The sequence below is a fragment of the Pectinophora gossypiella genome, chromosome 6 (assembly GCF_024362695.1).
Source record: "Pectinophora gossypiella chromosome 6, ilPecGoss1.1, whole genome shotgun sequence".
Lineage (NCBI taxonomy): Eukaryota > Metazoa > Arthropoda > Insecta > Lepidoptera > Gelechiidae > Pectinophora > Pectinophora gossypiella.
The window spans coordinates 7,048,649-7,072,815 of NC_065409.1; the positions used below are offsets into that span (position 1 = coordinate 7,048,649).

At 36.8% G+C, this 24,167-nt stretch overlaps 2 protein-coding genes across 3 annotated transcripts; one reads left to right on the forward strand and one right to left on the reverse strand.

The window, feature by feature from the left end:
- The first annotated feature begins 99 nt into the window (after positions 1–99).
- On the forward strand, positions 100–8,881 carry LOC126367274 (pleckstrin homology domain-containing family A member 3-like). 2 transcript variants are annotated; one of them, XM_050010703.1, is made up of 5 exons: positions 100–250; positions 327–443; positions 569–715; positions 5,040–5,170; positions 7,904–8,881. In XM_050010703.1, exons 1-5 carry the CDS (start codon positions 211–213, stop codon positions 8,123–8,125), a joined length of 657 nt encoding a protein of 218 aa, XP_049866660.1. In that variant the 5' UTR covers positions 100–210; the 3' UTR covers positions 8,126–8,881. The 2 variants fall into 2 exon arrangements, with proteins under 2 accessions (XP_049866660.1, XP_049866661.1); XM_050010704.1 differs by having other exon boundaries at positions 5,040–5,164.
- LOC126367251 (DNA polymerase delta catalytic subunit) lies at positions 8,872–12,459 on the reverse strand. The gene is made up of 2 exons (XM_050010665.1): positions 12,331–12,459; positions 8,872–12,247 (listed from the first exon to the last, which is right to left on the reverse strand). The coding sequence occupies exon 2, from the start codon at positions 12,178–12,180 to the stop codon at positions 8,923–8,925; it is 3,258 nt and encodes a 1,085-aa protein (XP_049866622.1). The 5' UTR covers positions 12,181–12,247; positions 12,331–12,459; the 3' UTR covers positions 8,872–8,922.
- Positions 12,460–24,167: the final 11,708 nt, after the last annotated feature.

Genomic DNA, 24,167 nt, shown 5'->3' on the forward strand with positions numbered 1-24,167 from the left:
AAAAAAAAATATATAAATAAATATAACACATGACTTGGCTGTATGGGCTATGATCCCTTTGCCTGTCCTACGGACAAAATAATCAAAAAAAAAAAAAAAATGTCAGTTTGACTATTTTGTTTGTGACATTATTTTGTGATCGTCAATTTGGCTGAAAAGTAATAAAAATTTTGGTTGCGAAAATCTTGTAAATTCATAATATTGTAATTCATGGAAGGTGTTTTGTGGAAATGGACAAATTACTGGAACGGTAAATATTTACAGGCGTAATGTAAAATTTATCCATATTGGGAACTTATGTAAAATCCTGTTTGTGTAACTTCCAGGTTGGCAAACCAGATGGTTCGTACTAGAAAATGGTATTTTGTCGTATTACAAGTCCCAGGAAGAAGTAAATCAAGGTTGTAAAGGGTCGGTGAAAGTAGCCGTATGTCAGATAAACGGTATGTACTACATTCGTTACATTGTACCTAATTTATTAAAAAAAAACATTATATATAATTTGACCGCGTCCAGTATTAACATTGTTGTAGACTTGTTATTTAAAGAAATTAATCATATTTTCCAGTGAATACTATTGATTCAACCCGTATGGACTTGGTGATACCTGGCCAACAGCACATGTATTTGAGAGCACCGTCTCCACAAGACAGGCAGAAGTGGCTGGTAGCTTTAGGAAGTGCTAAAGCTTGTGTTGATTCTAAAGGAGACTTAGGTAAGTAGTAATAAATCCAACATTGATGATAGACCATTATTTCTATTTGAATATTGTTTTATGTTACAATTCCCTATAATTTAATTTAGTCTAGTAGAACTTTTTTTTTTTTCGGCTGTCAACTGTCATAACGTAAACATCACGTAACTCACGTCTCCCGCTTTTAAACGTAGAAACAGTGCAAAAGTGGTTAATCAGTGAAGAAAAGTCGTTAATAATACCTAAAAATAAACGCGGGTCACTTCAAAATAAGCAAAACAGTGCAAGAAAAGATAACAAGTGGCATAAACCAGTGTCGAAAATACAAAGATCCATTTTGAGGTTATAAAAATCCAAAGACACTACAGCTGTCAGAATTTCAAGGTTTGGACACTTGGTGTTGCCAGTCAAAGCAAAAATACACTCATTTGGTAGAAAAATCAAACCAACCGAACCAACAGTAAAATGGATGAGCAAATGAAGTTACTATGGTCCAATATTAAGGAAGAGATGGAAAAACAAAACCAAAAGCAAACTCAAGCCATAGCTGAAACAATTAGTAAAACTTTAGAGGAACATCTAGCACCAATTAGACAGGAAAACGAAGTTCTGAGAAGAGAAGTGGACACCCTGCGGTCTAGAATCAGATCTCTCGAAATGGAATCAAGAAAAAACAATATTATCTTGCATGGTGTGGAGGAAACAGAAGCCGGTAAGGAAGACCTCATAAATAAAGTGCTGGAACTGCTCAACAAAACAAGCGAGCCACGAAGCGAAAACCACAGCTGGGACAAGTGGGAAATAAATCAACTACACAGAATTGGGAAAAAGAGCGATAACAAAACTAGACCTATCAAAATTAGTTGTACCCTCTCATGGCGAAGGAACGAAATCATGAAAAATAAAAAGAGACTCCCAGAAGGAATATACATAACGGAAGATTTGTCAAAAGAAGAGGTGGAAATAAGGAAGGCACTGATACCTAAACTGAAAGAAGCCAGAGAGTCTGGAAAATACGCAATCATAAAAAATGGCAAACTTGTAATCCGAGAGAAAACTGATGCCGAAAAGAGGAAAAGGGCTACATCCTCACCTCCTAGTACTCCCCCTAACTATTTCAGCAAACCTCAAGAAAATATAAATCCGTCGCAGCCGGCGAAGATATCCAAAATAAACCCGTTTGAAGCAATAAGAAATAGATCAACTGCAAATGAGACGCAAAAAAACTAAAAAAAGGCGGCAACCGAAAGATAAGTATCAAAGTAACAAAGGAAATCAGCGGAACATACCCAACATTCCCCAATCCGGCCGGTCCCCGTGGGGAATTAGACCAATCCCCCCCAACCAAACAACAACAAGAAGGAATTAAAGGAAACAAACAAATCTGCATAGCTACACTTAACACACGCACACTAAGAACGGAAGAAAACTTACTTGAACTAACAATGGCATTAGAAAAAATTAATTGGGATATTTTGGGAATCAGCGAAGTTAGACGCATGGGAGACCAAATAGATGATTACGGCAAGTTTATTTTATACTACAAAGGAGAAACACCAGGTCAATATGGCGTCGGTTTCATCGTAAATAACAAGCTGAAAAACAACTTAATCGAAATCTATGGAGTCTCTGAACGGATAGCTATACTCAGAATTCTCTTACCACCTCATAAAGACGAGTGGACAATAATACAGGTTTACTCACCAACAGAGCAATCTTCAGATGAAGAGATTGAGGCCTTTTACAATAAACTGAATGAGGAGATAATTAAACTTAACGCTAAGAATCTAATACTAATGGGGGACTTCAACGCTCAAATAGGGCGGAGAAATGATGGTGAGGAGAATATCCTTGGTCTGTATTGTCAAGGAAAGAGAACCAGGAACGGCAAAAAATTAGTTAACTTAGCCTTAGAACATCAACTGACCATCCTAAATACAAAATACAGAAAACCACAGAGTAAGCGTTGGACCTGGATATCACCAGATGGCAAATATAAAAATGAAATTGACTACATTTTAACCAACAAAACCAAGCTATTTGACGATTGTGACACAGTAAAGAGTTTTAATTTCAACACAAACCACAGAATGGTTAGAGCTAAACTAAAATCAACTCCACCAAAATCACACAGAAGAAGAGCCCAATACCAGATAATAAAACTCAATAAAGAAATACTAAGCGTCAAAGACCTAGAAAAAGAAATTAAATACATCAGAGAAAATCTCACAGGAAGTAATATAAAAGATACCTACGAAAAGATAATTGAAATATTAAAAAAGTGCAACAACGAAAAGTCGATAACTAAAAAAGGGAAAGAGCTATTAAGTGAAAGAACTAAACTTCTACTAGAGACTAGAGCAACATTGATTCAGAAGACACCGAAAACTACCGATACCAGAAAAGAAATAACACGATTGAGCAAATTAGTAAGAACAAGCATGAGAAAAGATATAAAAAACCACAGAGAAAAAACGATTCATACCCTAATAGAAAGAACAGGAGGAACAAAAAAGGCAATGAAGATCCTACAGGAAAAGAAAGAGTGGATTCCCAAACTACAGGATAAACACGGCCTCCAAAAAACAAAGAGACCAGAAATAATTGAGATAGCCACCGAATTCTTCAAAGAACTATACTCCAAACAGGGACCGGAAGAAAGAATTACACTGTCTGAAGATACTACCATACCACACATACTTCAGCGAGAAGTCGAGAAGGCATTGTCAACACAAAGAAGAGACAGAGCTCCGGGTCCAGATAACATCCCAAATGAAACACTGATCGAAACTAAAGAGTATATATTAACAGCATTAACAGACTTATTTAACATCATAATAGAAACTGAAGAAATACCAGAACAATGGAAGAGATCCACTATCACGCTAATACATAAAAAGGGCAACAAAAATGATATAAGCAACTATAGACCAATAAGCTTATTGCCAAATCTGTATAAAATTTTCTCAAAGATCATCTTAAGCCGCATTACCATTGCTCTGGACGAAAACCAACCAAAAGAACAGGCAGGATTTAGAAGAAATTACTCAACTATCGATCACATCCATGTAGTGAAACAAATAATAGAAAAAAGTAAAGAGTACAACAGAACCTTCTTTTGCTGTTTTGTGGATTACTGTAAGGCGTTCGATTCTCTGGACCACACAAAAATCTGGGAAGCATTACGAAACCAAGGCATAGAGCACAAATACATTAGGATAATCAAAAACATCTACACTGGTGCCACGGCTAAAGTTAAACTCGATAAAGAGGGAGAGACCATAAAAATACTAAGAGGAGTAAGACAAGGCGATCCCCTGTCACCAAAATTATTCTCAGCAGTTCTTGAAGAGGTATTCCGGAAGCTAGAGTGGGACCAACTCGGCATCAACATCAATGGCGAAACACTATCACACCTCAGATTCGCTGATGACATAGTGATATGGGCCACTTCAGCAGCTGATCTCCAAAAAATGCTAGTAGACCTCGACAAGGCTAGTAGAGACGTAGGTCTTACTATGAACACTACAAAAACAAAGGCAATGACAAATGTTAAGCCTGACTCAATAATTAAAATAGGCGATAACATAATCGAATATGTACAGGAATACCAATATCTGGGACAGCTCATCTCTACCCAAGAATTAACATCAAAGGAGATAGATAGGAGAATAGGGAATGCATGGAAAACATATTGGTCGTACAGAGAAATCATGAAAGACAAAAAAGCAAACATCAAGATTAAAAGCAAACTATTCAACGTATGTATTCTACCAGTTTTGTGCTATGGTTGCCAGACATGGGCACTTACAAAAGAACACAGTAAAAAACTCGAAATCTGCCAAAGAGCCATGGAGAGAAGCATGACTGGGAAAAGAAGAATAGAAAAAACACGAAATGAAGACTTACGGAAGAAAACTAGGATAACTGATGTAACACTCAAAACAAGACATTTAAAATGGAAATGGGCAGGCCAGATAATGCAGGGTCCAGACAAATGGAGCAAATGCGTCACCACATGGTACCCAAGAGAAGGCAAAAGAAACCGAGGTAGACCATTCCGACGATGGGAGGACGAAATCGTCAGAGTGGCCGGAAGAACCTGGACTAGAACGGCTAAATGCAAAGAGGAGTGGAATAGATTGGGGGAGGCCTTTGCCAATGGGCACACAGATACAGACCTAAACGTTACCGCCGAATAATGGAATGTGTATAAAAAAATAAAAGATATTGTATCTGAATTTATGGCTAATAAAAAAAAAAAAAAAAAAAGTAGAACTTACCAATGTGCAAAGACCTCTCTTTGACAATAATTATATATTTTTAATTCCCTCTTGTTATTTAGTTCCAGTATTAGAAGACACAAATACACTGAGCCACAAGAAGTCAGAATTGCGTCTGTATTGCGATCTGATGATGCAACAAGTACATGCTGTCAAGAGTGCTGCCACTGCAGAAGAGGGTCCGGAGGTACAGGTAACATTCATGATATTATTGTCTTTATATTTTATTATATTGCAATTTGTAGTGTGGCAGTGTACGATAGGAGTTCTATGGTTCTATCTAATAAAAAGGAAGACTAATTTTCCGAATTACTCCTGACTACAGGACATATATTAATACATATATTACAACATTATCTACACAATAAATATACACATGATAAGTGTTTTATTAAATCACAGTGTGTATAAATAGATAATTTATGGTAAAAATATGTCAATATGTTATCAATTGGGTCACATATTAGGTTCAATATTAATTATGAAATTCTGATTAGGTTCTATATAAAGACAAATGTAAAACTAACGAAAAAAAATATTTTTTCGATTTAACTTATTAATGAATTTTAATGAAAAATAATAAGTCCAATATTTTATCACATTTTTATATGACATGTGCTTTGTCAAACAAATTTCAAAGTAATTTTGTATTTTAACATTTAGTAAAAAGTAACTTATTTAACTCAATAGGAACTAGCCTATTATCAAAATGTTGAATCTCAGAGTGTTGGATCATCTATGCGTATTTGTTGGATCATCTATTTGAGGATAGTCGAAGACTGGTGCACTAGGCACAACCTATCGGTAAATCCGTCCAAGACGGAACTTATACTTTTCACAAATAAACGGAAATTGGATAACTTAAAATTACCCAAACTTTTCGGCACAAATCTCAAATTAAGTAGCGAAGTCAAATACCTGGGCGTTATTCTAGACAATAAGCTGCTATGGAACAAACACCTAGAAAATAAACTGGAGAGAGCCTGTATAGCGTTCTGGCAATGCAAACGGCTCATGGGGAAAACATGGGGACTCTCACCTAAGATCACGCTTTGGCTATACAATACCGTGATAAAACCATTACTAGCATATGGAGCAGTCGTTTGGTGGCCCAGGACCGAGCTCAGCACAACCATTACAAAGCTACAGCAGTTCCAGAGATTGGCCTGCTCTGCTATTACCGGCTGCATGAGAACTGCACCTACTGCAGCACTAGAAGTAATTCTGAGCTTGCCACCCCTGGACCTGATTGTTAAACAGGAAGCCACGATGGCAGCGATGAGACTTCGCAACACCGGGATATGGGATACAAATGGCATAGGCCCACATACCAAAATTCTAGACAGGGCAATACAACATCAGAAACTTTTACTCGCCCCATGCGACAGAATCCCACAAACACAGATTACAGAAAGAAATTATGTGATAAGTCTGCAGGAAACAGAGCGAGATCAATCCGGCATCAGGGAACTCCGCATCTACACAGATGGTTCCAAAATGTCCTCAGGGACGGGTGCCGGAGTCTTCTCTCTCGACTTAAACATTCAAAAATCAGTGGCTTTAGGAAAATACAGCTCCATTTTTCAATGCGAATGTGTAGCCATAATTCAGGCCGCCAGCACAGTGAGGAAGAGAAATGTCAAGGGTTATGACATCAGAATCCTCTCAGACAGCGCAGCTGTCTTACAAGCCCTAAATAGTGACAACATAACCTCGGGGCTAATATACGAGTGCCACAGAGAACTGCAGAAGATGGCCTTAACTAACAAGGTTACCCTGCAGTGGATTAAAGGGCACAGTGGATCGCTGGGTAATGATGCCGCCGACGAACTGGCAAGGAGAGGATCAGACACAAGGATATATGGACCCGAACCAATCCTACCGATACCTTTCAGTCAGTTACGCTCGTGGGTACGGGACCATACCCTGCAACTACACAACGACAGATGGGCACAGCTGCCCACATGCAGACAGTCGAAGGATATCATGCCTATGATATCCAAGAGCTTCACTCGTCGACTGCTTCGCTTAAACCGCAATGACCTTCGAATAGTAGTGGGCAGTATTACGGGTCACTGCCCACTCAACAAGCACCTATTTAACTTAGGGATAACGGACAGCCCACTTTGCAGAGGCTGTCTAGACGCAGAAGAAACTGCCCCCCATGTAATCCTGGAATGCACGGGAGTGTCAGCACAACGGGTAAAAATCCTCAAAGAAATGGGGTCGCTCCGCGAAGCCTGTGAAAACCCCAGGAGGCTTCTGAGCTTCTGGAAGGAGATAGGTTGGCTTACGTAGTCAACAATCACACGCATAATGGGCCATCTTAGAGTCTAAATGCGGAAAACAGAGCCCACTAACATAACATCTATGCGTATGACTTAAAAATATAATTTCTTTAACAGCCTCCGTGGTCTAGTGGTAAGAGCGTTAGGCTCACGATCTGGAGGTCCAGGTTCGATTCCCGATGGGGACATTGTCGAAATCACTTTGTGAGACTGTCCTTTGTTTGGTAAGGACTTTTCAGGCTTGAATCACCTGATTGTCCGAAAAAGTAAGATGATTCCGTGCTTCGGAGGACACGTTAAGCCGTTGGTCCCGGCTATTAGCCGTAAAAATAACACCTCCACCAACCCGTGGTGGAGCATAGTGGTGGAGTATGCTCCATACCCCCTCCGGTTGATTGAGGGGAGGCCTGTGCCCAGCAGTGGGACGTATGTAGGCAGTTTATGTATGTAAATGTTTTAAAATAAATTAATATTTTAAATAGTTTTTCTGTGTACCTAATAATACTGATTAAGGTACACCCATTAAACTGTACTTTTTATATTTATTATATGAGTAGAGTATATTTCATAGTAATATAAGTCAACCCCATTTTGTTGTAGTCTCTTTATTAACTGTATCTTTGCAATGCTTTTTACAGAAAATCGATGATGCATCAAGTCTACTGACGTCAACATGCGACACCTTCATTAGAACCCTGGAAGACATAATGAAACTCACTAGCCATGTTGGGGGCAATGGCGTCCCATTTGATATGCCTCTTCCAAATTTGACCAAGAACAACTGCTCTAATAAGTCTCAACCCTCAAACAAGACCCCACGACAGAGTCTGAACCGGTCTTTATCTCAAGAGAATAGGTGAAATTATGGGAACCCCATATAGTATTTGTATAAGATAAAAATGTAAATTGAGTTTAAGGCTTGTACATAAATATAAATTTGTAAAGTTTGTAGATGTTTGTGTTGTTGTTAAAATGTTCACTGAACTGTAACTATTCATTGTATAGTTTTGCTCCTCTACAAACTTATTTAGTTTTCAATGCACTATGTATAGTAATGCATGAAAATACATAATATAACTTTTATATCCTAGTGTTAGATAAGTCATCGTCTTGTGATCTATAATGTCAACTGTTCCATGTTAGAGCAGACAATTGTTATTGTATGCAAATTGCCAAAAAATTTGGTTATATTATGTTCATGGCTGCATATCAGGAAAGTAGAATTTATAAAAAATTGTTTGTCTTAGAAATGGCAATGTGATCTAATATATAATATAGAGGCTTTATTTATATTTATTACTGTTTTCGTATTATTTCTGTGATATGTGGAAGGCAACTGAATGTAATTTTTTATGTAATGTACTTAATACTCTATTATGTCATAGAATGAACCTTATTCTTACTGAAATTATTAACATTCCTATTTAAATTTGGCTGTATATGTAAAATTATTTTGTATTCATTTATTATGTAACATTCCTTACAAAAATAATATTTTGTGTATCTACAAGGAAATATGTAATGAAAGTCAAGTTTTTGTTGTTTCTTTCTATTGTAGCATAATAATAACAAAATTATACCATAATAAAAATTAATAAACGAACTCACACAAGAAACTTAATTTTTAAATTTTACTTATAATTACCTCCAAGGATTATCACCAAATTGGCTCTCCAAAACGTAATACATTCTTTTCCTGAGTGTCTAGTTCCATACCCATTTTTTTACGCATATAAAAAATAGTACAATCTCTATTAGTGCAAAGCACCTCTTCATGCAAGCTTCCTTGGCATCTTTGACATTCAGTCCAAAGTCTAGAAAACTTTTCTTGAAGTTGTCTGAGTTTGAATACTTCAGTTATGTATAACTGACCTTCTTTTTCCATGCAATGATTACATAAAGCTTTCTTTACATTATCAGGCAAGATGGATTTACATCCAATGCACTTCTCTTTCTTTTTAGTGAAAGCAGCTAAGGCACCAACTTTTGATGTTACCATAGCTTTTGTCCTAGTGTGTTCCCCTTTAAGAAGAAGAGATTCTGCTTTCTCACCAAGAATGGGTTCAAATATTCTCAGAAGTGGTTTGGATAATTGGTTTTCTAAATAGTAATTAAAATCAATAGGAATGCTGTTTTCCAATACATATATGGGATCTTCTGCTTTCATGTAAGCAGGTGTATTTTTAGTGGCACAACATAGAACATAAGGAACTCTGTCACCAAGCTTTGGTGCTGTTCCTGGATCCCTTTTTTTCATTTTATTGGCTAATTCCACATGAGCTTGTTTAGCTGCATAATCATTTTTAGTAAGCTCTTTTGTTATGACAAGCTGAGAGATATCAATTCGGTTGCAAAGTAGGTCAGCTATAATTTGTTTGGCATAGTTTACTGCACCATCTGGGTCTCTGTCTATCAGTAACTTTTGAAGACATGTGCTCATCATGTTTGATACAAGTGGACAGTTATCACGTCTGACAGTTTCAATACCTTTGCAGTCCATTTTGTCGTATTTATCGGGTCTGGTAAAGTAAAGACCAGCATACCTCTTTTTGTTTATAAGGAGATAGGGATAGTATACTTTTTCAAACTCAAGTTTAATAGGTTTAACAAATTTAGAAGTGACGAAATCCGCAGCTTCTTTACCTAGCTCCATGCTTTCTTCAAGTGTTTTAACTCCAAATTTAACCATTACAGAATCAGTGTCTCCATAGATAACAACAGCATCTTCCTTATACCCATTTCCTTTTGTATATTTTTTCTCAACTTCTGATTTAGTAAATTCTATCATAGTCCTTCCATAGGCTGTTACACTTCCTGATATTTCAAGGCAAGGCAGTTTTCCCACCTGTGCTCCAGTAAAACCATAAACTGAATTAGCACTGATTTTTAAAGCCAACTGTCGTCCATCAAGAACTGATCGCTTAAATGGATCCTTTTCCTCTTTTAAGTCTGCTTTCGCTTTTTTCCTTGCAGCTAGCAATGACTCCAAAATTTCTGGCAGTAATCCTTTCCGAATGTTAGCTTTTACAAACATATTTTTTGTTGGAGTTGTGGTTATGTCATCAGAATTTAAATTCAGTTCTCTTTGCATGTTTGCTGGTAAAAGTGTTGTGTAACACAAATTGTGAGCCATCATGATACTGGGATACAAAGACGCAAAATCTAAAGTTGATATGGGATCAGCATAATATCCTTTTTTTGGTTCAATGACTGTGGCACCTTCGAATTGATCATCTGAACCTTGTCCTTGGTAAGCTGGCATTAAATATCCAGCTTCTTTAGCTTTTCTCAATAGCTGACTGACCACTTTGATTTGTTGACCTCTTGTAAGTAAACACAATAATGGAACTCCTGTGACTCTGGCCATTTCCATGTAGTTTACTATGCTCATTAATTTGTTCAGTAATTTAAGGGGCAAATAGGCATCTTTTAAGCAGTACATTGCTAACCTTCTTCTGGTTTGCTCACTTTCATTTTGTAAATCTGTAATAATGCTGTGATGAACATCTTCTTTTTGCTCTTGAAGGAAATGGTAGCTAACAGCATTCAAAGTATATGACCTTAGTTTATAGTCCCTTACGAGAACAAGCAACAAGTCAAATGGAACTCTGCCTTCAAAATTTATAGACTTATTCTCCCGTCTTCCCATTTGTTTTGATTGTAAAACAGAATCTTTAATAACAGATCTCACATTTTTTATGCGACCCAAGAAATCAAAATTGTCTACTTTCAAATGCTTTGCTCTGTTTATTAAATAAGGCCAGTCAAAATTGCTTATGTTGTAACCAGTTATTATATCAGGGTCTAATTCACGAAAGAAGTCAGACCATTTAGCAAGCATTTCAGCTTCACTTTGAAAACTTAATACTTGACTGCCCACTATTGGTGCACATGTATTTAGTGTAAAGACATTTCTTAAATATGGTTCTGTTTCCCCTTGTTTAATCACCATAGATGCAATCTGTATTACAGGATCATGGTTGGGCTCTGGAAATACACCTTTTCTGCCAGCACATTCAATATCAAAACTAAGTACTCTGAATGGTGCCACTTTTGACCATTCACCTTCAGGTTGATGAGCAATGAAAACATTCCATGCCACATCCACTTCAATTTGACAACGAGTCTCAGGTTTTATTTTTGTATCTTTTGATCTAATAGTCCACTTTCCAGTAGGCAATTCAATCCAACTGCAGCCCACCACATTGGTATCAACCATAAACCTAATATCAAAATCAATATTTGATTCATAAAATGATGGGTCCATTACACCATACGATGTTGGTTGTTTATCAATGAGTCTCTTAGCAGCAGCAATCAGTTTAGGCAATGCTACTGAAATACGTGCAAATGTGATCTCAGAGTCTCCTTTGAAGTACATAAGAGATCTAGCTTTCACCAAACGAACCTCTAACACCGCTTCGCGAATATCATCCTTATTGGAACGAAGATCTTCTAAAATAGCTTTATTAAGATTTGTCTTCATTTCATTGCATGAAGATTCATTGAAATTCAGTGGAACAGTCACGTAAAAGTAGGGTGTGAATCCATGAACATGACAGCACACAGAATTTCCATCCATAGTTACTCCATACATTCTCATGATAGGAACAGGCGCAAGCTGTGATCCAGGCATACCTTGCATGGGTTTTCCATTGTAGTGATCTATATCAATCTGTTGGAAGACCAAATTATCTTTTTTAGGATCCATTTTAGGTGGCTCTGGTCGGGACCATTTGACATTTGTCGATTGATTATCAGGTCCGACACCAATAACTTCAGGCGATTCAAAATCGCTACATTCCATTCCCGCCAGTTGCTCTTCAAAACTACAAGGCATTTCATTTTCTTCGTCATCGTCTTGAGATTTAAACCTTTTTGGAGGAGGTCCTTTGAACTGCTTTCTTTTATCCATTTCGGGTCGTTTTATAAGTATTCTAACATCAAAATAAGTACACTAAAATCTCTTTCCCGCCAAATATCTGTAAGAAGATGTCTTTCAATTAGTTTTGTACTCAATTATTGTAAGATTTTAACATAAAGTATCGAATAACATGTAACTTACAGTGTCATAAGGAAGTGAGTAGTAAAGTAACCGTATAATTGGGTCACAATTTTAACAAAATGGCATAAAAATAAAACAAAGAATTTTTCGCCGGTTACAGACTTACAGACCGCAATTTATAAGAGGCTGAAATTCCCTTGTCATTTTTGACAGTTGCTTTTTTATTTCTGGGCAAGACAAAGAATTTGAGCTCAAACATCCTTATGTAAGGTTACTAGATTATTAAGTAATTATATTTTAATTCTAAACTATATTTTAATTCTAAACAAATTATATGTTAACTTTTTTAATTTTAAATTCTGCTAAGATATTTTTATATCAATCTGGACAACGAAATGTGTGTTATGAGTATTTTATTAGATTTATTTTTAAGTATGTGGATGACCCCATCCGGCTAGTTGAGGGGAGGTCTGTACCCAACAGTGGGACGTATATAGGCTGTTATGTTTATGTGGATGACATAGACACAATGTATTAATACAAAATTACTATTCAATCCATCGGATCAGGAACCCTGCCATAAATTCCCCATGTTTTTGTTACTTATTTTCTACCTATTTTTATCTATTTTGATATTTTGTAATACAGATTTTAATGTCTTATACATAATTAGCCCTTTTATCATTAAATAAAAAAAAATATTAAAAATGGTTTATGAAACAGCCTCCGAGGTCTAGTGGTTAGATTGTGGAATCAAAATCTGGAGGTCCGAATTCGATTCGGGGACATTGTCGAAATCACTTTGTGAGACAGTCCTTTAGTATCGACATTGTAGGCTTGGATCATCTAATTGTGCGAAGAAGAAAAGACGATTTCGGTCTTCGAAGGGCACGTTAAGCAGTGGGTCCCGACTATTAACCGTAAAAGCACCGCCACCAACCCGAAGTGGAGCAGCGCGGTGGAGTATGCTCCACACCCCCTCTGGTTGATTGAGAGGAGGCGTGTGCCCAGCAGTGGGACGTATATATATAGGCTGCGTTATATTATGTTATGTTAGTAGTGACCGGTGGATACTTGTATGGATAAAATATTCCAATTAGGTTTCCTTTAGATAACTCTGCTTGAAAATAGGTACCTAAATAGGTACCTAAGTATCTAAATGGCTGGTTACTCAATACCTATATTAGGTACGTATGTATGTAAATATTCGAGTGTTACGGTCGCCAGTTGCTGTTTTAGTGAATGGCGGGTGGCGCCGGAGTGGCTTTGTGTGTGATTCACCACCGGCTTGTAATTAGTGGAGATATAATCCATGTACTAACTAAAAATATTTAAATATATTTTCACATTTTAAATACCTAATACTATGGATGTTATAAGTAGACACGATAAGTAATTGAATTAGACTTATTTTGATTGATTTGCCGTAACTACTTGGCCGGACAATTGGGGAGAGTGGTTACAGTTATCGTGGATCCGGACGTCAGGATCTTATGATATGATCTTATAATATGACGAAATATTATTATTACGTCCGATATTTTTCAGTACCGTACCGTCCCTAAGCGGGATATATTCGGAAGCAAAAGTATTAAAGCACATAATAACGGGTTCTTACCGCGTTTAAATAGGGATATGAGACTCCCGATATGGATCTACCTACTCCACTCCAATCTCATCAGTCATCCCGTGATCATGGCACTTGCAACAGTGTCGAAATATCGGGAGTCTCATATCCCTATTTAAACGCGGTAAGAACCCGTTATTATGTGCTTTAATTATGATAATAACCGAGCAAAAGTATTTACCAAAACTTTGGCTATTGTTTACAAAATAGAGTGACTACTGTACTTTGTATCACTAAGTAACTCAATAACGGTCAACTCAACTGTTTTGTAACATTTTATCAACGTTGATTACTTATTTGTTAACTAAACAGTAACCAAAATTCTGCAAAATATTTTTTTCAGAGTTCCCGACCATGTCCAAGAGAAGGCGTAAGGACACGACTGTCTTTTATAAAATGATGAACCATTAGGAGTAGGTATTCTGATCCATGGACTGGTCACCGGCAACCATATCGTTTTAATCATCTCACTTCGGCTCTGCCTCTCCCTGTAGGGATTTGTTCTTTGGTAAGTATGTTCATTTAATTGACATACGAGAACCAAAAACGGGTTCGTACGAAAAAGTTTCACTTTAGGTATGACTCACGTCGAGCAGGCTCTTGTTGTACCCCGTCGTTGTTTTCAGCAAAGTTTTCTCTTCTATCAACAATAGCTATTTATGCATTATTCTGTGTCCTTTCCAATGTTCTGTATACGCATTATTGTTTATAGAAAAGTAAGCTGTCCTTGAGTGACTTAAAATAAAAAGTACCACAGCACAAAGTATGAGTCAGGGCAATGCGCAGAAGCGCCTTTGTTTCAGAGTTGTTTTTGCTTCACGTACAATACCTACTCTATGGCTTTCAATGTTCCGTCTGCTAGTGCGTCAAAGTTCTGGGAAGCACGATATGTCTGGCGCCCATTCTCAATGAGTTTCCATTACCGTGATGACTCTAGGACTAATAATACGCAGCAGACGTGACAAATATGTTATCGCGCCGATTCATTCACAGTCCAGCCGAAACTGTGAACTGTAAAGGTATATCCATGACCAAGCCGTAGAAATGCTTTGATAAATTGTTAATTATACCTAATTAGCGACATTGTTTACTTTTACTAAGTAACTCGTGACTACATAATCATGTATACAAGCTCATTAGGTATGTAAAGGCTTCTAAAGCATTTTCCAAATATCCGTAAACCCATAAGCAGTTACAACTACATATACCTTAAGTAACATGATAAACGTGGAAAATAAAGCTCACAAGCAAGCAAGCAAGCAAGCTTACTTATACTTAAAGAATATTTTATATACTTAGAGAAAAGATCGGAAAATTCTGACTCAGACAGGATTTAAACCCGCAGTTTAATGTCAAGTCGAAACGTTACACCCGTCCTGATTGTGTTTGTGAGTTTTCCTTTAGCGCGATAGAAAAGTTTAAGTTGATAATAATACAATTTTGCAAAACAAGCAAAAGCTTTAAATAAGTAGCTATAAAGCTTTATTTTCAAGCTCTATTTATTCTCTCTACTACGCTACGAAAGCTCATTCAAGTACTTTCGGGGAATGAACCTCGATAGATGCGGAGCCAAAACAAATAAATTACTTATACGGCTCATACCTAAGTAAAACGACAATAGCTCATAATGGTGCAAATATCCTAGTCATTTCTGTTACTCTCCAATAAAGTATACCATCTAACTGTCACATTTATGTTATGGCCCTAAGAGTTAGTCGTGGGAAACACAGCCGTTAAACCAAAGATATTCGATAGTAAAATAGAATCAAATCAAGAAAAACCCATAAATGTTTCATTTTACTCAGTTTTACTGTTGACTCGCCAGATTTATGTGTGGAGATACGTGGGCAGTCCACATAACTTGCAATTATGCATACTATTCTCTTTGCAGATGTATATGCGACTTTCGTCTTTGTAAACAAGCGGACAAAGACCCTTGCTGGCTAAACTGCGTAGGCATGTATAAGTACTGTTTACGATTTGTCAAGCCAAGGCGTGTATAAGGAGGGGAAATTTAATTTCAGCTGGGAAACTTTCAAAGTGAGATAGGTACTAAACATGCGAATCTACATGCATGCATGTCAGTGGGAGGCAATAACGTAGAAATGTGAAATTACATTCGTACAATGCTATCGTATTATTGTAGCTTCTCTTGGAGATGTATGCACCTCTTTTCCTACTATACATATGTTGTCTGGATCAGGGGTTCCCAAACTTTAAAGAAAACGGTACACCTACCAAAGTCCCTCCATTTTATGGAACCTCATATGATTACAAATCAAATAGACTGTAATTTAATTAAGGACCAAACCTTTATTAAAAATACCTATGTATACATTATACATTCTTCACTTTAACTTACTTTAGTCTTCACTTTAACTTTCAATGCAAACAATGAAATTTCGTGGAACTTTAGTGACTTTCCTACGGAACCCCTATAGGTTCTCCGGAACCAACTCCGGGAATTGCTGGTCTGAATCTTCAAAAAAAACTGGGCTGAATGGGTTTCGCCTTAGCCGGTAGGGGTAGGGTCCTGAAGGAGATATAGCTGTTTGGAAGATCGATTATTATGTGATTACTCGTCATGGTAGCATTGGATCAAAGCCTATTTGTCTGGCCAAGTAGTTATTGCCATTTGAGCAAACCTACAATAAGTGACGTCAAAAAACAAATAGTTTATAATTGAGTTTGAGGTTTCTTTGATTTTCGAATGGCTTTTCTTGGCTTTCTATTTATTGTCCTAAATGTTCTAAGCGTCAAGACATCGAATGAACAAAGTTGCCTATCTCAGCAATAAACTCAGAATATAAAGAGGTAGAAGTCATTAGAAGACATTTGCAGCCGTTTCGTATATGTATTGGTATGCAATCGGAAATATGTGAAAAACTGTATAGGTAATAATAGGCTGTGTCAGGTTATTAGCCTGTGTGTCTATAATAAATAGGTACCTACATATCGCTGGTCTAAGAGACGCTGCAAAACATACCTAAGGACTTGATTGTTACCATAGTGTATCAGAGCAAATGACGTAAATGATTTTATTTTAGACCTCGCTTTACTTATACTATGATAAATATTAAGGATATATATTTAGTGAATTTTGTTTTAAAACATTACTTCGGTGCAGAGTAAGACAAGGCTCAAATATCGCGGTTCAGTTTCAGTGAAACACTATTAACGAAGTTTCACACGTCTATTTCGCGTCTGGCGATTCGTCAGGCCTATACGGGGGACCGTAACGACATGTGGAGCGACTGACTCGGAACCGAACTACCATTTTAAATTAACAACCTTTGCTTTTCTTTTCTAACATTACGTATGTCTTTACTAACTGACACATACCAGTATTCTTACCGTAGAGTCATCTGCAAATAAAATCTTCATACAAACCCTAATACTAATTACAAGTAATCCCCAGACAATAAGAAAAAGGTCTAAAGTGATAGATATCATGAGTCATAATGGTGGCAGGTTATCAGCCCATCGCCCATAAACTTAGTGGACCATCATGTTGAAAATGACACAATCCCTTCGTCGGTTTTTACGATATGCTTGGGAAGATACAGCTCTGAACTTGCTCTCAATCCAGTATACGTACCTGTAAGTAAGCAAATAAAGATGTTAATTAAGGTTAGTTATTTCTTAAGTAGGTAAGTATCCATTTCAATTCTTATTCTTATGCCGCGGATGCATCGCGCAGCAGGATCGCGCGTATTATTCAGCATTAGTAAGTATCAGTCGCCTGAAGCTTTAACGTTGATTTTAATTTTTTTATACTTACCCAATACAGCTTTTGCATGCTTGAAACACCTGATTGTCCGAAAAAGCAAGATGATTTTGTGCTTCGGAGGGCACGTTAAACCGTTTTTTTTTTAAAACTTGTACTTAAAAAAAACTTTTGTAAAAACACCAACACGCAGTGGAGCAGCGTGGTGGAATATGCTCCTCCCCATATAACTTCTCCGTTTGATTAAGGGGAGGCTGAGCCCAGCAGTGGGACATATGTTATACTGTTTATGTTATGTTACCCAATAAACCTAATAGTCGCGTTGTTACTTATCTTCCTTGTTTATTGTAAAAATATGAAAATAATGTGTACAATTATAATGCTGTATGTTTACAGTGATAAATACGACAGGGGCAATTGGCTGGCGACGAAACCTCCCCAATTGGTTAATTCGATTGGCGTCTAGCATGTTCTGCAACGTCATGAAGAGATAAACTGCTCTTCAGATAGTTACATCTATAATTATACTTAAGTAGGTACTTTTCCCATCGTGAAATTCGACATTTAACTGTATAAAGTTGTTGCCAGTTCGCTTCGCTTACTCATTCATCTTTTGTCGATAAGGTCATTTATCGAATACAAAGGTGTATTCAAACAGTGTCGCTAAGGATTGAGATCATCGTCCAGAAGTAGAAATAAAATGTACGGTCTATTCATTTTCCGAGCCAACGTAAATCACTCGTCGTCATCCCTCGTCCTGTACGGGCACGACATTGCTTCTCAGTATCGATAATTGAATAAACTCATTCATTATTATGGAGTAATAAAACTGGCCGCACAAGCACTCCGATTGTATCACTTTACGAGTTCAACCAGCTGCATAACATGGCTATCTTTATTAGACTTGCATTGACCCCGCCGTTTGAGGAATGTCGCTTGCAAGGAGAAATGTAAGGGTACCGCGGCGGAGGATCGCACGTGACGATTGTTTTTATTGCATAAACGAGTGAAACACGTTACTTCTCGCTCGTAAATATAGGTCGTCAATACTCTGGGATATCATCGGAACAAATCCAAGTCGAATTGAGAACCCATAAGGGGCAGACGGCGCCTGTTCGGTTCACGGTTTAACAAAGCGTGGTTCACGGGCGTTTGTGAGAATAACGTAATGCGCGGCGCTGGCGGCTTATGGTGCATGCAGTACATGGCACACGCCCTGGTAGGTACCGCCGGTACCGGGAAGCGCTAGGTGAGTGAGCGGATTGCAATGCAGGGAAAGGGCCGCTATCTTATCTGTGGAATGTGCCATCCCTCGAGTGCACCGTGGGTTGCCACTTAGCGCTGCCCCACAAAGGAAACGCAAAGGAACATTTGTTACTCAAAATCAATATTGCTTATCTCGCCCGCTTTGTGTGCGAAACGGTTACGGCAATGTCAAAAGAGGCAATGAAAAAGTGAATTTTTGGGTCGTTAATCTCTGCCAGGGTCCCACTTGTTCTAAAAATTAAATATTTATAAAGCTTTAAGATATGTAGGAATGCAAGTGAGATTTATCACACGATTTTAGTGTTGTGACTTTAAATAGGTGATTTTTATGCTGGCGCTGGCGCCGGTCGCAGCGGAGGCGACTGTGCCACCATGACGCGAGTTGGATACAATCTCTTCTGTCCGAAACTCTTTAATAGGTACTCGTATATAATTGCACATGACGTTGAGCATCGATCGTTTCACTATCGATCTGCTCAACATCCTGCAATGTTATAATAGTGAGCGCAAGAGTTTTGTTTTGAAATGAATTGAAAATTATGCGTGCAGTAGATAAACATGAGTTGCATCGCTCGGAGGGCAATGCACCGCGTGACAGTAAATCGATCTATGTTTTCTCTTCAAAATGCCCCCTTGTACTCGCTCTAGCTCAATACAAGGGAGGGAACACATTTATCATACGTGTTGGTAGGTATAACCGACGATGTTCTCACTCATTCATAAGTTGATTGATAACTGACGGTCATGAACTCAATAATTTTCAATGCGTTATAATTTCTTAATGAATTTATACATGCTATAAAAATATTCATTGTGCGTGTTCAATTCAACAACAATATACTTAAGTATAATTTATTAATTTATAATCATTTCTGGCACTTACTTAATTTGAATTGAGAAAAATGAGATGGGTGCTGAACGGAAGCATTTAGTTAAAAATGTAACAGTTGCACTAGAAATAATTTGATTAAAAATACAACAAGCCCACTAGTAGGTATATAGGTACTTGCTTAACAATATTGTTTAGCTAAGTTTTGATAGCTGTGTCTTTATAAAACGTGCTCACTTATCTACCTATTTGAATTCTAATTGTTAAATATAATACATACTTGAAATGCATTCAGTCTCCACTATTCTGTGATAGTCCAATAACTGAGAATGCTGGCCATACACACCAAGGCACATTATACGTAATACATAGGTATTGTAAGCTACGATGGTAGCTGATATATATTAATGTGGACTGTAATACTATATGAATGAATAACAAATACTTAGCTTGAGAGAGAGATTTTTATTCTATTTTCACCAACAAGAACAAGACGTAAGCACAAAAAAAAACAAAGATACAAAACATTGTCAAAAAAGAAGAAATATAAAAAAAAACATGTAAAAAGACTATAAAATCTGCGAAGAGTTCGCAACCAGGTATAATTTTACTATTTTTCAAATTATGCATGTTTTACCTATATTAACGAATTACATCTGTACTTACATTGGAATTTGCGTATCTACCTACTCGAAATTATGTTGTACGAGGCAAAGGTCTTGATAAGAGCTTATCTTGTGTCTATTAGCCTTTCGTCACCGTATAAAGGTTACTTCAAATTTGCAGTACGCGCTGTATACGTGACCTAATAGATGGAAATAAGTTCGATGTCCTACTTTAAGTAAACTTATCAAGAATGCTCAGACAAAACGGATCTAGAGGAAATAGGAGACTTTAAACAATTTCTTATCAAGTCATTAACTGCCGACAGAAAAGTCACAGCGATACGGGTAAACTCTGCCCTCTGTATCTTTTTAGTAAGTACACAACATGTAAACGAATCTTGAATACCTATCTATGATACCTACATTACTTACGATAAAAAGGTTAGTAACAAAATACAATAAGTGGAATTTCTTATTCGAAAGAAAATTTATAATATCATATCGACACACACACGGAAATTTATTTTATAGGTACTTAATATTTCTCTAAATGTTAAGAAAAATTGGCTTAATTTAATACAACGCAAGTTGTTTCACAACTTGTGACTGAAATATTCAAACGGGCTACAATTTTTGATTCAAATAATTCTTCTTGACATTCACCTGCTTCTACTTAGGGCGCTTACAGACGAACCACGATTTCTGAAATCTGAACTTCAAGATAAAATAAGCATGTTTATGCTTTCCAAGAAAATTCGCCCCATTTTTTTATTGAGGAAAGCTAACAGCACGGAACCTTAAATAAATAAGTACAAACATAAGCTAGATTGAGGCCAATTACAAGCTTCCACGTAAAAAACCAAATTACATTAAAAGAGAGTTAGGTATACAAAATTAAATACTCGCTGCTGTGAATTGGTAATATCAAATTAGTTACTGTGGATAAATTTCGATATAAGTTGTTTTTTAATGGTATATAAGCTAGAGTTAAATACATTAAAGCTGTCATCACTGCAGAGTCGATTGAATGTAGTAGTTGTTCTCACAAGAAAGGAGTTTTTCCTGTAGATGGTCCTAGCACTGGGGATCGTGAAAATTGGACGTGGTTTAAGTAATTTACCCAGAGCGTTGAGCCCTGATTTTTCATTAGTTTTATGCATTTCCAGTCAATGGTGCTAATTCCAGCAGACAGATAAGTACCTGTCATTTTCTCATTCGTTGAAAAAGAAAAGGACGGGTAATCGACAGGCATAAAAAATATGGAATACACGTAAATTTTAAGCAGAAATCTAAAACAACCATCTAAAAATTTTACATCAGCCAATAACCCGACAGAATTAAGTAGACAACACGTCAAACGGATTGCATACCAGCGAGATGCCTATTTTATTCGCCCGGGTTATTCATTCGTTTTAAAATTAACTTGTTGACAATCAACCGTCTCTTTCCTTTTCGGCGGATAAGAAAATGACAGGTATAATTTAAAATAAAATTAGGTGTCAGCAGGAATATGGGCCAATGTCGTAGGGTAACATCTATTTAAGTAAGTACCTGAAAGACATTCTTGGTAATATCTACCGATCAATTCTACGTTCACTCTTTAAATTAGCTTTCAAATTATTTGGTTTGCACATGCCATCGATGTTGTTAATATTGATGATGGTACTTGAACTCATCCACATTTATGGCAATACGATCTATTTATAAACGGGATAATAACTGACGCAAAACGCCTGAAACACGTACGTACGTTAGTACCCAATCGTTGTTTTCGATATCGGTATACTTAATTTCTATAAATACAGAGCTGTCATCATTTCCCTACGTGCAAGATTAACAATGAGATAAGTGTTATTGTGAAGTGGTTAATGAAAGTGCGTAGGAGGGCATCACAGGCTTTGTTTAGTCACTTCACCGTGTGCGTCACTTTGTGCAAATTGTCGTCACTAGCACGCTACACATTAGGCTAGGACTCGCTATGCAGGAGGCGCTTTAAGGGAATATTGCATTCCATTTTCTATTTCGGCAATTACAGCAACTGATAATCTTTTGACAATGTTGTCAAGAATTTTGATTGTCTGCTCTTATGTAGTACAGGGGTTAAAAAAGCCACATCAAAGCAATTCATCTAAAACAGAAATATTGCTATTTGACATTTGTTTTGCATTGCGTACTTTCTTTTATATGCGCAAATGTCAAATTGCAATATTGATGAATTGCTTCGATGTGGCCTTTTTAACCCACCTAGTAATAGTGGCTATAAGATTAGGATCACTTAGGTAGGTACCTAATAAGATTATATATACCTTCTAATTATTGTGTCTCTTATATAAAAATATAATAAACTATTATTAAAATTATGGTCTAGTGGAACAGGAACTCCTAGTAAAAAGACAAACCCTAAATATATATAAAAAAAAACTTTGTCTTAAAATTCAAATGTGTCTTTCGCCTAGAGCACTTCCTTAGCGGATAGTTTCACAACGTGACGTCATATCCCACTATATCCATTAAACATTAGCTGCAGTGAACTAACATTTGTTTAATAGTTCATCTGAGCTATGTATACAAGAGCAATTACGGTAATTAACGTCCGCGACAAGTGTCCGATTAGATATTGTAATATTAATAGTTAGTGCAATAATTATTTAAGTCGACCTAGATGTGTTGTTTCAGTGTCCCTTTGCATTGATTGATGAATGATCTGTTGATGTCTGGCTCAATAAGTCTTTGTTCTCAGGACCTACCAGTTTCGAGAATAGTGTTTAGAAAACTCTTTTGTAGTAAGTATTATGTTCAGAGTAGGAAGTCTACGTTTTCACGTGGCTCGTTAAATCCTAAGAGATCGAGAACCGTATCAACAACGTATTTTTCTGAATTTATAATCGAAAATATTTTGTCTATAACTACTTAGGTACATTTAGCATTGTTATTTCAATATTGTGCGCAAGCCGGATTAGATACAAAACAAAATACCTATCCCACTACATTTCCTCACAAGAAAAATAAAAAAAGAAAATCGCTAAGTTTTAATTCATTCTTCATTCAACCACTTGTTCAATAAATGTCTTATCTAGACTTAGTATACTTGGGAACCTGCGTTTGATTATAAAAACGTAGTTTGTATTAAAAGGCTAGCACGCAGACCTCCTCTGGTGATAATAGCTCCGTTGTCGCTGGCTGTTTGTTTTTGCTGTAAACTTCTATGGGCAATAGTCCCATAAACATTCACTTTGATGGCGACAGTATTGATCGACTAACTTATTACGTTTGGAGTGTCTGTGCATGAAATGACTTGGTCGATGATCGTTAATGATAGCTTTCCAAGTTTAATTTCGTGGCGCTAGATTCTTAATTCATTAGGTTTATAAAATTTAAAGTAAATTGTTGTTGCAAGTTATTTCACTATAGTCCGGTCAATAAAGGGATTGTAGAGTGCTTGAGAGGGATCCTAACATTTTTTCTTCGAGAATGTATTCAGTGTGTTTAGGGAGTTAACGCACTAATTTACTACACCCCCGTTCGAGCCATTTGTTGCCAACTACTATTACAATAAAACAATTCAATTTTATTATTAGCTATATAGATATAGGTAGGTACATATATAAAATCAATCGTAATGTTTAATGGGGTAGGCAGAGCCACAAGTAATCAAAAAGACAACTTGTAGACAGAGTTCTAAGATGTATCTTATTTTGATAAGGTCCATAATGGACACAAACAATTCAAATTCTACGACATCCCCGGGAAGACAAGCTGAAGTGTTCTATGATTTTTTATTCGCAGTTTTTTTAGGTATATAGATTCTTCCATACAACAACATAGCATCACGCGGGCATCCCT

What these genes read in the sequence shown, in the direction of transcription:
- LOC126367274 (XM_050010703.1), top strand. Translation starts at nt 211, where the DNA reads ATGGAAGGTGTTTTGTGGAAATGGACAAATTACTGGAACG. An exon ending in ATGGACAAATTACTGGAACG is followed by an intron (nt 251 to 326) that starts GTAAATATTTAC and finishes TGTAACTTCCAG; the next exon opens with GTTGGCAAACCAGATGGTTC. An exon ending in TGATTCTAAAGGAGACTTAG is followed by an intron (nt 716 to 5,039) that starts GTAAGTAGTAAT and finishes CTTGTTATTTAG; the next exon opens with TTCCAGTATTAGAAGACACA.
- LOC126367251 (XM_050010665.1), bottom strand. Translation starts at nt 12,180, where the DNA reads ATGGATAAAAGAAAGCAGTTCAAAGGACCTCCTCCAAAAAGGTTTAAA.